This window comes from Sporisorium graminicola, chromosome SGRAM_5 (assembly GCF_005498985.1).
Source record: "Sporisorium graminicola strain CBS 10092 chromosome SGRAM_5, whole genome shotgun sequence".
Classification (NCBI taxonomy): domain Eukaryota; kingdom Fungi; phylum Basidiomycota; class Ustilaginomycetes; order Ustilaginales; family Ustilaginaceae; genus Sporisorium; species Sporisorium graminicola.
In genome coordinates this window covers 537,792-553,521 of record NC_043735.1, presented here as the reverse complement: position 1 = coordinate 553,521, position 15,730 = coordinate 537,792, and the positions used below count along the sequence as shown (strand labels likewise).

General features: G+C 57.5%; 6 protein-coding genes across 6 annotated transcripts; 2 read left to right on the top strand and 4 right to left on the bottom strand.

The window, feature by feature from the left end:
* Positions 1 to 334: 334 nt before the first annotated feature.
* On the top strand, positions 335 to 1,156 carry EX895_004946 (uncharacterized protein; the record flags this gene model as incomplete). The annotated part of the gene is made up of 1 exon (XM_029885540.1): positions 335 to 1,156. One exon carries the CDS (start codon positions 335 to 337, stop codon positions 1,154 to 1,156), a length of 822 nt encoding a protein of 273 aa, XP_029738106.1.
* Positions 1,157 to 1,364: 208 nt separating this feature from the next.
* Positions 1,365 to 2,288, bottom strand: EX895_004945 (uncharacterized protein; the record flags this gene model as incomplete). Its single annotated transcript, XM_029885539.1, has 1 exon — positions 1,365 to 2,288. The coding sequence occupies one exon, from the start codon at positions 2,286 to 2,288 to the stop codon at positions 1,365 to 1,367; it is 924 nt and encodes a 307-aa protein (XP_029738105.1).
* A 1,349-nt stretch (positions 2,289 to 3,637) lies between these two features.
* EX895_004944 (uncharacterized protein) lies at positions 3,638 to 7,246 on the top strand (the record flags this gene model as incomplete). The annotated part of the gene is made up of 1 exon (XM_029885538.1): positions 3,638 to 7,246. One exon carries the CDS (start codon positions 3,638 to 3,640, stop codon positions 7,244 to 7,246), a length of 3,609 nt encoding a protein of 1,202 aa, XP_029738104.1.
* A 236-nt stretch (positions 7,247 to 7,482) lies between these two features.
* Positions 7,483 to 8,502, bottom strand: EX895_004943 (uncharacterized protein; the record flags this gene model as incomplete). The annotated part of the gene is made up of 2 exons (XM_029885537.1): positions 7,483 to 8,345; positions 8,454 to 8,502. The coding sequence occupies 2 exons, from the start codon at positions 8,500 to 8,502 to the stop codon at positions 7,483 to 7,485; spliced, it is 912 nt and encodes a 303-aa protein (XP_029738103.1).
* A 1,186-nt stretch (positions 8,503 to 9,688) lies between these two features.
* Positions 9,689 to 12,199, bottom strand: EX895_004942 (uncharacterized protein; the record flags this gene model as incomplete). Its single annotated transcript, XM_029885536.1, has 1 exon — positions 9,689 to 12,199. One exon carries the CDS (start codon positions 12,197 to 12,199, stop codon positions 9,689 to 9,691), a length of 2,511 nt encoding a protein of 836 aa, XP_029738102.1.
* Positions 12,200 to 12,303: 104 nt separating this feature from the next.
* On the bottom strand, positions 12,304 to 15,071 carry EX895_004941 (uncharacterized protein; the record flags this gene model as incomplete). Its single annotated transcript, XM_029885535.1, has 2 exons — positions 12,304 to 14,534; positions 14,996 to 15,071. 2 exons carry the CDS (start codon positions 15,069 to 15,071, stop codon positions 12,304 to 12,306), a joined length of 2,307 nt encoding a protein of 768 aa, XP_029738101.1.
* Between the last annotated feature and the right edge of the window lie 659 nt (positions 15,072 to 15,730).

The following is a 15,730-nucleotide window of genomic DNA, read 5'->3' as shown; positions in this document are numbered from 1 at the left end:
ACGAGCTCCATACAAAGTGCTCCAAGGCAAGTAGTGTGAGAGTGGTAAAACCCACGCAGTCACTTCGGCCATGTGCGTTGACAAGTTTCCACAGCGCTTTTTTGCCCCGGTGGTGCCCATCGCATTCTAGGCGCACCGCGATGAAACGGGTCAAGACGACAGTTGCATAGAATCCACAACTTCCCTTTGTTGTCGCTGCTTGCCTGCTTCGTCTCCCTTGCCACCACCATGCCGCCTCCTTTTCCAGCGGATCGAAACCGCATCAATTTCGAGCCCAATCATCTATACCTGGCACTTCATCCACCCCTGCCCTTCCAAGCAGCTCTGAACGATGATGGAGGACGCCTTCGCACAGCTGTGCACTGTCTCTACCGGTGTCGGTCCGCCAGCAGCCAAATTCCCGAGTAGTGAAGCAAGAACGCTTCGACGTCGACGATCCGCTGCATCTGCTGCATTACTTTCGCGGCCGTCGATGCTGCCGCTGGGTGAATTGGTACCTTCATTCGAGACGTGCGTGCTGGTCTACATCTCCTCTCCTCGCACCACCACAGATGACTGTGGGAAGCAAACCCCCCGTCTGGTGTACGCGCTGTTCGAGCCCAACTTTCTCGTCGACGGCGCGAGCCGTCACGTTCGCAAGCTCGATCGCGCATCGTGGGAACACCTGCGCGCGCACGTCGAGGAGCTACGCATCGTTGCGCTCTCCTCCCAACGCGACGTACCAGTTTCCGAACCTAGCAGCCCGGTGACCTCAACCACCATCGCCACCGCAGCAGTGCGCAAACCGGACTGCGTCTTCGACCTTTCCATGCAGACAGACGAAGCAGCGCAGCTCACCACCTCGCTGTACCTCCAACCGCACTCGTACGCCTCGGTCCCCGCGAAAAGCAAGGAGCAGCTGCTCGAGATCGAAATCCACGCGCCGTACGATGAAAGCCTGGCGAAACAGAGGACCGTCTGCCTTCCTGCTCAGGTGCGTGCGGTGCTGTGTGATGCGGAAGAGCTGATGGACCAGACCACTCCGCCATTGTCGCCGCTTCTGACCCCGCCGATCGTCGCACAGCCCGGCGAGACGAGATTCAACGACGCAGCTTTTGCTGCTACCTGCGACCGCATCCTCCGCCTCGTCGAGAGCACAGTTTCCCTCGCCTCGTAGGTCAATTCGACTCCTTTGTCGGGGAACGCTCACTGAGTCACACAGCATTCATACAGACGTAGAAAGTTAAACGACTGCCATCCAGGGCAAAAGCTATAGCAGTACGAGGCGAATCAAAAGAAAGATGCAAAAACAAAGAAATGGAGCTCAAAACGCGAGCACGAGGATGGCTGAAGACAATCAAAGCAGAGCGAAGCGAGAAGCAAATTCAGGGGGTATGTGACCTCTGCTGATGATGTGAACGAGAGGAGAGCGAACGATGACGCTTGTACAGCGTGACTTGCTCGGGAAGGTTTGGCGTATGATTGGAACCGAGTGGCGCCTTTGTCAAGAGGTCGTCAATGAAAAGGTCATCTGTTGACTGTGAGGATGACGATCGCTCCACTGTCAGCGAGGAGGACCTTTCGAGGTTGACTGCTCTTGATTGCTGTTGTGGCGCTTGGTGGGTGGTTGGTGCAGCCGCGGCTTGATGCGAATGTGACTCGTGGATTTGTTTGCCGCCGCCGTTTGATGCATGTTTGTGATGCTGCTGGTGGTGGTGGTGGTGGGGGCTGTGTGATGTGTGCTTGTTGCTGGTGGGAGAGTGTGTATGGTGTGATTTGCTCTTTTGCCTCGACGCAGGCTGTGGGGCTTGAACAGGCTGCTGAGCAAGCCACGCCTGCCTAGCCTGTTCCCTTGCCACTTTGGCGTCGGTGGCATTTAGGCTGCTATCGGCAGGGGGACGGATGCTTCCGGCACTGACGCAAAGCATCAAGCCATCGTAGACAATATCGCAGTCGAGGCTGGGGTTGTTGCTCTGCAGACGCTGGGTAGTGATGCCGTAGGCGTTGGCGATACTTTCGCACGTGTCTTGGTCGGTGCACTGATGGACAAATTGGCAGTCGTTGCCGTAGCGACCGAGGCAGAGCTTTGTGCCGATTTCGAGCGTGTAGCAGTCGGCACCGGCGTCGAGAAGGTTGAACGCGAGAATCTGATATGTGGACGTGAGTGTCTTTTGACCGATCTTGTCGCACGTGTCGCCTGCTTGGACGGTATAGTGACGAGTGCAGGCCGTATTGTTGGAGTGGAAAGCAGCGCGTGTTACGAGCGGTAGAAGCGCTACCACAGATAGCAACGCGGAGAAGACGCGCATGGTTGAGCGGAAACTGAGCGAATCAGCGATCCAAAGGGAGTGTCGAGAAGGCTGCTGCTGCGAGATGTACAGGATGGTTGCCGAGGGCAAACAAGTGTGGTCGAGGTGCAGCAAGCAACGAGGACGAAAAAGGCGAGACTGATAGGCCGAGGAAATGCAGTCGTCTGTGGTAGCGGGCGTTATGCAGAAAAGAGCGTGAGATGCTGTAGAGCAGTGAGAAAAGCTTGGGTGATGGTACAGATCGAACGTCGAATGGGGAGAGGAGTGGAGAGGAGGCTTGAAAGAGAGGATCGAGTGCGACAAGGGATGAGAAGGAGAGAAGGAGAGAAGGAGAGAAGGAGAGAAGGATGGTGGTGGTGATGGCGATGGCGATGGCGATGGCGATGGCGATGGCGATGGCGATGGAGGTTGTGTGAGATGAGCCTTGAGACATGAATCTGGTGCGAGACAAAGTCTGAGCAATCGCCCACTTGCTTGCTCGCACTCGCTCGGGACTGCTTTCATGCAAGCATCTCATTTTCCAAAAGAAAGAACAGAAAAACACACACCAGACACAGGGGGTTTGCATTTATTTGCCCGACTTGCCCTGCTGTAGAACAATACGCCAAGATTTGTTGGTCTCATGCGTCGATGTTGCGGAGAAAGAGGGTAGGGTCCCAGCACATGCATGCTTCCTGATCACTCTTGCACTGCCATTTAAATGCTCTGGCGTTCATGAGATTGGGACCTTTGATATATGAGAGAGAGAGGGAGAAGTAACAGACGCAATGCGCCGTCGATCTTTGTCTCGGATCTGAAATTCCTGTCACATCCAAACAGACTCCGAGCCAGCGGATCCATTCCCAACCTGCGTGTGTTTGTGGACTACAGCGCGTTGGTGACTAACGTTTTACTCGGCCGAATTGAACTTGCTCCCCGATCCTCATCGCCATTTGCAAGCAATCGAGTCGCGAGAGCGCGCGATCCCGTTTTGGATATTTTGGATTATGTGCATCCGCCGCGGCCATGTTGATATTGGGCAGCCTGCATAAGCAGAGCAACAACACCTGTTCGTCTGTGCACAAAGCAACCATCATCACCTTAACATATCGTCGGCGCCGACGTCTGTTTGCATCGAGACCATATACACGAGATCGGCTTATCATCTACGTCAACAAGCTTGTCGTTCGAGACTGCCGCTACATACGACCCGCCTTGATCTCACCATAAACACAACCACACCCGAGCCGCTTCGATCGAGACCTGACAACACATAAGTATGTCAGGGTAAAGAGGAGGCCAAACATTGGTCACACACGAAACCAACAGAGTCCATAGAGCGTTAGTGGCGAGCTAGCTTGATTTCCGAGATGCCGCTCGCAGCGAGTGCACCGAGGTCGCGCCTGACGGCGACAAAGTCACGCCAACCGGTCGCTTCCTCCTCCTCCTCCTCTTCCACATCGGCACACCCGAACTCCACATCGATTCGATCCAAATCTGCAGCAGCAGCCGGAGCAGCAACAGCTGGAGCTCAGTCTCACTCAGTTTCTGCACCACCGCCTCTATTGCTTCCCTTGCCGCCTTCGCTTCCCACGCTCTCTCAGCTCGAACTCAGCCAAGACATTAAGCCCTCACCGCATCTCATCGCTCGACGTCTCATCTCGCTCGCTCGCTCCTTTCTCGCTTTGCGCGCGGAAGATGTCTGTAACGACCCTTCAGACTGGGAGCTCGATCTGTGCTCTGCCACCTTCTTTTCCATCTACGCCGTATGCTTGGACCCCGCCTCCACCATCGCTCGAACCACATTGGCTCGATGCGCTCGTCTCGGCGGCTTCAACATTGTTCTCCCTTTCAGTCCTTCAGCAAGCGCAGCAACAGCCACCGTCTCTGCTGCCAAGCTCAGCTCTCAGGACCCTCACGATGTTGCAGGTGCACACGCTTGCATTCACATTCTTCAGCAAGGCTCAGCAGCTACCTTTCATGATGCAGCCAGCGCAAAAGAGTACCGCGACGCCTGCCGCACCCTTGGCAGGCCATCCGACGCCGCCCAGGTCTCCGAAATGCTGAGAGACAAGGTTCTTGGCAAGAGAAAGGCGGTAGACCCCGCGGTCCAGGACACCTCGCTGCCTCAACCGGTATTGGCACAAGCTCGTTACCATTCTCAGCTGCACACCGACGAGGCGTACAATGTAGCCAGCCGCGGACGCATCCAAGAAGCACAATCCAGTTTTATGAAAGCTCTTGACCTGGATCCTTTCAATTGGCGAGCATGGGCAGGCCTCTGCGACACCGGCTATGGTGGCGCCTCTGCTACCAAGCATCTTGGCCCTTCTACGCTCGACCGTCTCTACTCGAACCTCGTCGCCAAGGTACAGGCGCCATACATTGCTATGGAATCTTCGCTCAAATCTAGCCCGCCCTTCTCTAACGTGCAAATTCCACCCTCCGCCACGATGATCCGTAAAGTGTCGGAAGATGGCTCCAACAAGAAGCTCAAAGTCTCGTCAGAGATCCCTCCAGTGCCCTCCTTACCACCAAGCGCTACCCGCAACGGCACGGCATCCAGGCCCATCGACAAGGTCACGCCTCCGCTGCCCACCACATCAGCAAGCACCGTCACCGCTACGCGTCTCCACCCAACATCTCGTGCTCTTTCCGCTGCTCAGACCAACACCCACCATCTCGAGCCTGTCCCTGCCGATCAAGACGATGTCAAGGCAGCAAAAGTAGCCAGCATCGCTACCCGACCCACCCGCACTGCTGGCGTCCGCACGGCTACCGTTGCTCCTTCCACAACAGCAGCCAATGCGCGACAATTGCGCTCCACTCGCGGCAATCCAAGCGGGCCAGGGCCAGCGGCGCCGACTGGTTTGCCGCGCACTGCCGCGGCACCCAACAGAGCCGGCGCCATAAGTCAAGCGGGTAGCGTCTCGTCGACTTCCTCGGGCTCTTCCACCTCGTCCATGTCGTCCCGCGCAACCGTATCCACCGCTCGCACCGCCGTGTCCAACCGCCGAGTAGCTTCAGCAGCACCCACTCGGCCAGCATCGCGCACCGCAGCCACCAAACCGACTCCTGCGTCCTCTGCTCGCCCCACCACCGCCGCAAACGGCACGGGCACAGCGATTCAGCCCAAGAGGACCACTACCACCACCGCTAATCGTCTCATCAACAGCGCCGGCAACGTCAGTCGTCCGGGCAGCGCCATGTCCAAAGCTAGCTCCACCTCAGCTGGTGCTGCTGCTCCATCAGCGCGTGCCAACAGCACACTCGCGTCAAGCCGCACTGCCGCCGAAGCTATGCGTCAAAAGGAGGAAGAGAATGCCAAAGCCAAGCTGGACCAGCTCACCTCGCTTCGAGAATCCATCGTGCAGCAACTCACAGCAATAGCTCATCAGCGAGCGGCAGACAGATACGTGCTTGCGGTTCTGGCGCAAGTCGGCGAGGCGTATCGGCTGTTACGGCTATGCGAAGGAGGCCAAGCTGCGGCGGTGCTGTTAGACTCTGTGATTGATGATACCGATACTCTCAAGGGCCGTCAAATGGAGTCGAACACAGCTCAAGCAGAGCTGGAAGGTGCGACTGGCGAGGGCTCGTCGACGGTCCTGGTGGTCTCATCGCTGGAGGTCACCAGATTCCTCGACCGACAGGTAAAAGACAGTTTGCTGCATCAGATGCTGCTCGGTCGAAGCTACGCCGAGTGCTCGCAGTACGCCCCTTCGGAGAATCACTTTGCTGCGATCCGCAAACTCAACCCGTTCGTAGCCGCGCACATGGATGTCTACTCTCTGGTCCTCTTCCATCTCTCTCGCGAAGTCAAGCTCTCGGCACTAGCGCAGCACCTCGCCATGGTGGCGCCGGGCACCGCCTCGACGCACATTGTCGTCGGCAATGCCTTTTCGCTGCAAAAGGAGCATCAGACTGCACTTGTATGTTTCCAGCGCGCCGCAGCTGCAGCGCCCGACTACGCCTACGCCTACACGCTGGCGGGCCACGAAGCGCACGATCTGGGACTGCATGACGAAGCGATTGCCTACTTCCGCAGCGCGATCCGGTGCGATCGGCGGCACTGGAACGCATGGGCCGGACTGGGGCGCGTGTATCTGGGCATAGGCGAACACGAGCATGCGGCATGCAAGAGCCTGCAGCAGGCGATTGCGCTTAATCCGGGCAATCATGTCCTGTGGGATCTGGTCGGCTGGACCTTTTCGCTGCTCAATGCGCCGGCCAAGGCGTTGGAGTGCTATGATCGTGCGATCGAGTTGGCGGAGAGTGCGTCGGTGTTGACCTACCTACGACGCGCCGAATTACTGCTGCAGGATGGAGATGCGGAGTCGAGCCATCGCGACCTGGTTCGCGCGCATGACTTGGCGCCGGAGGAGGCGAGTATACACATCTTACTCGCGCAGTCGTATATGCGGTTAGGCGGCGGTGCGTTCTGCCACCTCGAGGGCGCAACCGGGGGTCCTGCTGGTGGAAAAGCGAACGCAGCACTGCGAGCGAGCGGGGTGATGGTCTTGCCGTCGGCACACCACGCCGAGATTACACACCATCTCAGCGTGGCGATCGACCTCGACCCGTCGCTGTTGCGCTTGGTCAAGAGCATCTGCGAAGGTTACAAGACGCTGCCGGGAAGCAAGCTGAGCATCCATCCGAACGATTTGTCCGCCGATCGATCGTACACACAGTCGCAGCTGATGGACTCTGTAGCGAGTGGATACCCGTCGATGATCGACGACAGTCATATGCGCATGGCTGCGACTGTAAACGGATACACTCGCGCGCAGTATCAGCAGCAGCAGGACGTGAGCGGGTTGGCCAACTCGACCCCTCACCTGCATCAGGGTCTCATGCTGCCGCCTGCCGACTTTGCCGCCAGCCATCCGGCGCACGACCCGAGCAGTTTCCTCAGCATCAACACTACCGGTGCCAACTTGAGCGCTGATATCGTGCTCGAGGATGCGGATGTGTCGGGCTAGCTTCCTGCGTCGGCCTACAGTGGGTTTCTTTATGCTTGTTTCATCTCATGTAGACTTTGATTTGCCAGCGAACCTTCGCGAACACACTGTTGAAACACGGATCGTTCGAACCAGAGTTCGTGGTCATGTTGTTTGATTGAGTGTGTTGTCTACGACTAGTGGAATGACACTTGATTCGGGGTCCAGACGCTAGCAGCGTGAAAACGCAAAGTTACCTCATGCTGGAAGGACGGCTTTTACTTCGTGGGCTGCTGCTGCTTCTTGGTGTCAAAGATGGCGTTGATGGACTGCCAGACGACCTTGGGGGCCTGGCTTGCGTCGACGGGGGACCAGATGCCCTGTTTCCTGTAGTAGTCGGTGACGGCGGCGGTCTGGGCGTGGTAGGTGGCGAGACGCTTCTTGAGGGTCTCTGCGTTGTCGTCGGAGCGCTGGATCAGGGGTTCGCCGGTGATGTCGTCGGTCATAGGCTTCTTGGGGGGGCTGAACTCCTTGTGGTAGCTTCTGCCGGAGGCCGGGTGGATGAGGCGGCCGGTGATGCGCGAGATGAGGAGGTTGTCGTTGACCTTGAGTTCGACGGCGTGGTCGAGCTTCTGGTTCTTGTCGCGGAGCATGCCGTCGAGCTTCTCGGCCTGCGGTGTGGTGCGCGGGAAGCCGTCGAGGATGAAGCCGCCCTTGCACGACGGGTTGTTCTCCAGCTGGTCCTTGATCATGCTCACCATGATCTCGTCCGACACGAGCCCGCCCTGGTCCATGATCTTCTTGGCCATCTTGCCGAGCTCGGTCTGCTTGGACACCTGCTCGCGCAGCATGTCACCCGTGGCCAGATGGCAAACACAGTTGTTGAACTTTTCGAGAATCTTGGGCGCCTGCGTTCCCTTACCCGCGCCCGGAGGCCCGATGAGGATCATTCGAACTCCAGCAGGCGTCGAACCGGTGATCGACGAAACGGCCGACGAAGCCTTGCTTTCCAGCTGCGAGATCTTGTCGTTGAGCTGCGAAACGAGCGTCTTGAGGTACGACAGCTCCGCAGAGGAGGACGAACCGCCAGAGATGGTGTCACCCTTCATGCCGAGCTCCTTCTTCACCTCGCTCTCCGAGGCTGTCATATCACACCGAGCCATCAAAACACAGAAACACGAGAACGGTCAGCAAAACATGGTTAATGTGCGATATTCCTTGGGACATTGACGGAAAGGCAAACACGTACGAGGAGGGAAAGGGCTATCTCTAGAGCCGCGGGTGGTAGTGGTAGCCATTGTTGATGCGAGAGAGGCAAAAAGGTTGATGGTCGGTGGTGAGAGAAAGAAGCGAGAGCGCGGTCAAGAAGAACTGGAGCAGAACGCGGCCCGTTGCCGTGTGAGTCTCTTGTGGAGTAAAAAATCGACATTTGCGCACAAGTCACTCTCTCTTCCCACCGCCCGCTCGCTTTCCGCATCGTCCTTGCTTGACAAGCTGGATGAGGCTCTGAGCCTGCCAGCTTGCTCGGAACCCAACGCGGCACCCTGACGCACTTGCACCTCTCCATCCCCCTCTCCTAACTCTTCTGTCGTTGTCACACACTCCCACTGAGACATTCCCAATCGGCGCACAAATCTCAATCCGGTGACTGGCAGTCTCAGGAAAGGCCGGTCGGCACTGAGAAGAAATTGCCAACGCGTAAAGCCGGCTTCTGCCATTGTTTCCGATCCAGCCCTGGGACTTGATAGCAGTTTTCCCGCGATCGCCACGCCCAGACCGAATTTCCGTTGCCTTCTTTCTCGCCTGTTTCTCCCCAATTCCTCACGCCAAGTTACACGCAGTAGCCCAAGGTGCACCCGTACGAGAAAATTCAACATCCGCAACTCCATCACAGCCAACACGAGACAACGCTGCGAGACAAAGAGAAATTGGCGATTACTGCAGGACCGTGACTTCTAGTGACATGACAAAGAGAGAGAGATAGTAAAATAGATGTTACAAGACACAGGGAGGGAGAGAGTAAAGTAGAGGTTACAAGACAAAGAGAGAGAGAGAGAGAGACATCTTAACTCGGAAGTTGACGAGGGGGAGAGCGGAAAAGTAATGGAAGGCCCGTAAAACGTGAAAGACAAAAGGAGGAAAAAGCAAAACTTGGCAGGTGCCGTAGAGGGAAGAATGACGAAGGAACGTGGGTCTAGAGTCCCTTCCTCTACCGTGACTACTACAGGGTGAGCGAGAGGTGACCGTCTAGGGTTGGTAGGATCAAAAGATGCTGAAAAGCGGTATGAGAATGCGCAGAGAGCGACTTGAGACTTGAAACAGGATACAGAAAGTTGCAAGGGGGCCTGAACAAATATGGCTCGGAATCCAGCTGTCCTCAGACAAGACTCGATACTAGTTCGGAAGCCGAAGAGCGGAGCTGAAGCCAAAAGCAACGCACCCGATGTAATTAAGTCGATGTCACTCGCGGTTTGGAAGTGTTCTTTATTGACCTTGTTGCGCCGGGTCGTTCTGCAGTCCGAGCTGCATCCCAACCTGGCCCATGGTCTCAAACCCCACATTCAGAGCGGGCGAGAGCGTCGAATCGCCTGTAACAGCATTGGGCGCCATACCACTGGCAAGCGGCTCGTTCGGAGGAAGCGAGCTCAGCGCCGGCAGGTGCGCTGCCATTTCGGTCGGCATCGAGGACATTGGCGTCGTCTGACCCGAAGCGGGGCGGGCAGCTTCAGCAGCGATCGCCGCTTTCCGTGACGGAATGGACAACATAAAGTTGGCAGCTTGCGCCTGCTGCTTCCTCTCGATCATGCTGCGCACCTGATGCACTTGGACCTCCTCGCTTGACGCCTTGCCTCCGTTCAAATGATGTCCCTCCGGCTGCGATGCTACCATCGGCGCCGACTGCGGCGGCATCGCCACATTGACCTGCACCTGCTGTTGCAGAGCTTGCGACGAGGCTGGCGCCTGCAGAGGCTGCATTCCAGCAAGCTGGCCGGCGGGCGCACTCTGGAACGGGCTGTGGTTCAGCTGGGTAGACATGGGCATGGGCGAGGCCATGGCAGACGAAAGCTGCGACGAGCTGTTGGTCACATCGGGGCCCGTACCCGCGACGTCCGAGAGCTGGGGCGTCAGCATTGCCGCTTCGTTATTCAGCGACTGAAAGTAATGCTGACGCGTGTCGGCGTGGACAGGTGGCGTAAAGGGGAACGAGATTGCGTTAAGCACAGCAGGAACCTTGGAAGGCTCCACAATCTGATGGTTGATCGACTCGCTCGGGAAATTGGCCGGCGGCTGACCGTTGATGAAAGCGTGGCCGGGAGGAGGCAGACCATGCTGCAACGCATGCTGCAACATGTCGGGCACAACCGCAGCAGTCGGCATCACAGGTTGAGCCGCTCCTGCGACAGGATGCTGAGTCGCAAGCGCTGCGTTACCGGCCGAGGGTCCAGCATCGTTAGCCTGGAGCTCATCCGCAGCAATTGATGCGACCGGCAGGTAAAACGAGTGCTGGAGCTGGTGGAGCTGGCCGCCGTGCACATAGTGAGCAGTGACGCTGACCTCACCGCTCTCGCTGCCGGCTGTAGGCGTGCCCGACAGCACCCGATTATCCTCCTCCCACTGAATCCAGGAAGGCACTTTGTTGCACGAAAAGACAGCCTTGATGCTCGTCGAAGAAGCCTGCGGGTCCCACACTTTGAGGGGCCACGTCCACTTGAGGCCGACGTAGGCGATCTTTTCCGGGGCCCCAGCGATCTTGCGGCTGAATTCACGGAACTCCCATCCGCCCTCCGGAATCTTTTTGGCCTCTACGATCCAGATGTGGTTACCCTTGGATTTGGCCTTCTTGCCGTCCTCGTTGAACCGAGAGATGTAAGGCTGCGTCCACAGGAACTGTTTGATCTTCTTGATCGAGCACTCGGCTTCGGAGATGCCGTTGCGGTACACTTCAGCCTGGAAAGCATTTGTGAAAGCCTGAATACGGAACTTGAACGGACGAAAATCGGGTGACTCGTCCAAGCGTGCCATTTTCTTCGGCATCAGGGTCTGATGCAGCAGCTCGCCGCGGTCGTCGGTGATTTCCAGGTCCGAACATACAGCGGTGAGGAAGCTGTGGAAGATACCCTCAAGCTTGCTGCGAAGCTCCGAAGAGATGGCAGTGCTGGGTCCGTTCTTGTCTGCGCCTGCCATGGACGCATCTCCGGCACTTCCCTCGTCTGTAACAGCAAAGTCAATCGAGGCGCCGCTCGAGAAGAAGCCACTGCTTCGGTGTCGACGATGCTTGGTGAGGTGGGCCTGGCTTGCGTCGCCGTTCTGTGCCCATTCGTCTCCGCTGTCGCCATTGCTGAACGACTCATCAGGTGAAGAGGGTCCCGAGTCGACCGCAGATTGGTCTGCAGACGTGTTGTTGCTCGAAATGGCCGACATCTGCAGAGCACTTCTTGCCATCTTAGACTGGCTTCGGTCAGCGTTGTTCTGAGACTCGAGCGCAGTCATCATCTTTTGGCCAGGCTGGGCGGTCATGGTCATAGCATCCTGCAACGAACCCCCGCGCATGTGGCCATGCTGTTGCATGGCGGGACTCGAAGGAATTGACTGAGACGTGGCATTGCCGCTTGCGATGCCTGCCAAAGCCTGACTCTGCGGGAACTCGAAAGGCGTTTGAGGCGTGGAAGGAGATGCGTTGAGCGACTGCACCCCGCTCGACAGCGCAGTGGCAGCCTGAGGCAGCAGAGGATGCGAAGATCCGCCGACAATGCCGTTTGTCGTTTGCTGAGTGGGCATCGAGGGTTGCAAATGGGACAAAGTAGCAGAGGCGCCATTGATAGTCGGAGGCGCTGAAGGAGGGGCCGCAGGAGGATTGATCGGCGTAGCCATCTCGGATCGCAACGACTTGAATGGCTGTTCGGTCAGATCGCTGTCAGACTGAACAGGTCTTTTGCGTGCGGTCGGACTGACTGGGCCGCTATTGTGCACAACTTCACCTTCGGCACCATTCATTTGACTGAGCGTCAGATTCGGCAGTGATTGCATTCCTCGCTGCATATCCTGCTGCTGCTGTTCGTGCTGCTGCTGCTGTTGAGGAGTGGGCCTCTGCTCGAGATTCAAGGGGGGGCTAGACCCTGCGGCTGCGATGGCTGCAATGGGAACGAGGCGCCAGCAAAAGGCTGCGAAGACTGTGGTGTCGGCGGCAAAGCAGGAGTAGAGGTGGGTGCGGGCGCGGGTGCAGCAAACTTCTGATGCGAAAGGTGCTGAATGTGCTGCAAGTCTTTCTGCAGATCACCTAGGCAGCGATTACTGAGCATGCCGTCACCGTTGTGGAACGACTCTCGAGCTGAATTTGCTTGCAGGACGACATCGTCCAACAGCTTGGCTATCTGATCCATCAACTCAGAATGTTCGTTGGAGGGCCTCTGTGTGGACGCTGAGGCGGCACGGAGAGCTGCAGCTTGAGCCTCTGCTTGTGCTTGCTGCACCTGTGCTTGCAGCTGTGCTTGCGCCTGAAGCTGAGCCTGGACTTGAGCCTGCGCCTGCGCCTGAGCTTGGGCTTGGACCTGTGCCTGGATCTGTGCGCGTGCCTGCAGTTGCGCATGAGCCTGGGCTTGAGCCTGGGCATGTGCCTGCGCCTGAGCTTGTGCCTGTGCTTGTGCCTGTGCTTGTTGTTGAGCTTGGGCATTGGCGGACACCTGGGCGTGAGACACGTCAACGGGGAGGGTTAGCGTCTGCATGCCCAAATTCGGGTTGTGGGCCATGCTGTGCGAAGCAGCACGATGATGACTGGGAGCGAATCGCTCGGTGGCCTGAACGGGCGTAGCCGACATGAGAAGCTCGTTCTGCGAGGGAGCCGATGGCCAGCTAAACGCCTGAAGGCTTTCGGCAGAAGCGGGGACGGTCTGTTGAGGCATTGACTGAGACGCCATCTGATGCAGATGCACGCCCAAGGATTGAGAACGATGATGTGCTGTCATGGATGGACGCTGCGGGATGGCAGCATACGCGTTGTTCTGAGCACCATCGTCGGTCATGGCAGAAGAGCCAGATTGCGCCGTGGCCTGGGCCATGGTCTGCGAAGGATGCGAGGGCATCGTCTGGGTCTGGGAAAGCGATTGTAATGTCTCCTGCTGGTGCTGCTGCTGTTGGTGGACCTGCTGCTCGGCGTGAGATTGCTGCTGGTTGGGTGGCGGCTGAGCGTGCTGCGGCGATTCAAGCTGCATGTTTTGCATGGGCTGTTGTGACATCTGCACACCGCTTTGCGGCTGCATGGGCGAAGTCAGAGACGCATACGTTTGCCGCGAAAGATCCTGCGTCTGAAGCCGAAGCGAAGTGGACGGCTGCTGATTACCGATACTGGCGTCGACAACCTGTGGGCTGGATTGCATTTCATGATGCTGCGTGGCTTGCTGGGCAGACGCGGTAGGTGCGCCTATTTGTCTCGCTGTTACCGGCGACGCCAATGCAGAGTGGGATTGCTGCTGCTGCTGTTGTTGTTGCTGCGGAATTTGCTGTTGTGCTTGCTGCTGCTGCTGTTGCTGCTGCTGCTGCTGCTGCTGCTGCTGCTGCTGCTGTTGATGATGCTGAAAGTGCTGCTGTTGCATGTCTGCAGGAATGCTAAGCGACAGGTCCATTCCTGGAGGATGGATGAGCTGCTGTAGCTGAGAGGGAGAAGCGTCCATGCTGGACACGAGCTTGAGCGGAGCTGGCGAGCGAGGTCGGCTACCGGCGTCGTTGTGATGAGAGACGCCGAGACCAGACTGCGAGAAGTGGTGAAAGTTGGGTTGAGCTAGCTGGGAAGCGAGAGCCGCACCGAAGCTGTGGCGTGGCGGCGAGGGTTTATGGGTGCTACCAGCGTCGGGATTGGTAAAGCGTCGACGAGGGTGCGATAGCGAAAAGCCCTGGTTGTGGCCGAGCGGAGAGGCGGTGGTAGATTGAGGCTCGAATGGCTGGTTGGAGAAGGTGGCCGACAACGGGGCTGATTCGATCGTGTCGGCGTCTTCAAAGACGGATGGCAGCTGACCAGTACTCCAGGTCGAGGTGAGAGGGGGTGCGACGGATGAGTGGTTCTGCGGGCCGGCTGAGTCTTGAAGCGCCGCCTGCCAGTGCGGCTGCTGAGAAGATATCGTGTTGGGCAGCGAAGAACCGCGTAAGGACCCCGAAAGGAACCTACGCTGGAGGAGAGGGGCGATGGTGAGCGCAAAGCGTCTTGGAGTGAAGCGATGGTGAAGCGATGGTGAAGGGCCGGCGGCAGCGGCAAGATTGCGCGAGAAGAACTTGTTTTGCAGAGCTTGCGAGTTAGAGTGTCTTTTCGAAGACCAGCTTCGTAAATACAGACGTGGCGCTGTGTTTGCGCCGATAGATGAGCAGTCGAGGCAAAGGTGGAAAGCTGGCTGACGTTGAGTGGCTGTAACGGTGGCACTGCAAGCGTAGAGTCGCAGTCAATTACAGAACGTTTGGTGGGGATGAATGAGGCGACGACCAGGAGGTGGACAAGAGTAGAACAGAAATGGGAATCAGCGCTGACCAGCTGGGCTCAGCCTAGCTGTTGTTGTTATGAACGGATTGATGGGCCGATCGAGCACGATGCGGGGCGAATGAGCAGTGATGGTCAAGTTTGCGGAAGATCCGACACCAGCGGCCAAGACGACAAACTGAACGAAAGGGTTGCGGAAGCGGAAACGATTCTAAGTGTCGAAACGGCGTCCTGACGCTGTAAAGAAGTGGCGTGACGAGGATTCGGATTCGCCGCTGGTCTATGTCGTCTCTAAGCTGGGACGAGGGAGCCAAACGTTGAGTTTGCACAGTTCTTCGGCTGCAAAATGTGCACGGTAGGTGGCTGTGTTGATGGTGGCGTCGGATGCGAGAAGCGGAAGGCCATGTATGTGGGGAAAGGTGACAGGGTGTGGGGATGCGGTGGGAGGAAAAGGTCTTGGTGGATGGTGATGTTGTAGGTGGATGTAAGGTTGAGTGAGTTATGAGAAGACGAGAAGATTGAAACCACCAAAAGGCTAAGCAGAGCGTACTGAACTGCGCAGACTGCCAAAAAGCGGTAGCAAAAAGCTGCCGGATTGCACGCTTAATCTGATCCCGGGCTCTCTGCCGTCTGTGGCTGCGCTGCCTGATGGTTGGAGGGCTTTGTTTGTTCCGCTCTCTTTTGCTGCTGCCGCCACGAATCTATCTGCTTCATCACCATCTTGGCAGCAAGCTTCGCCATGGAGTGGTTTCCCCCCACTTTTGCTTGCTACACACACACACACACACACACACACACACACACACACACACACACACACACACACACACACACGTTCTGCAGAGTGTATGCTGGGCAGCTGCAATGGGGTGCAGCGCTAGACTCAGTTTGGTCACGGGGTGCGCATGGCCGTGAGCCGGATCAAGCACCGCCTGCTGTGAATGCCTGGAGTCCGGCAGTGCTGAGGAGCAACAGGCCGGCCAACCTCGTCTTGGTCCTAGATTCTCTGATGTTTGCACGGCACAGCTCTGCACGGCGTGCTGCTGCGAATGCCAATCTTTGTC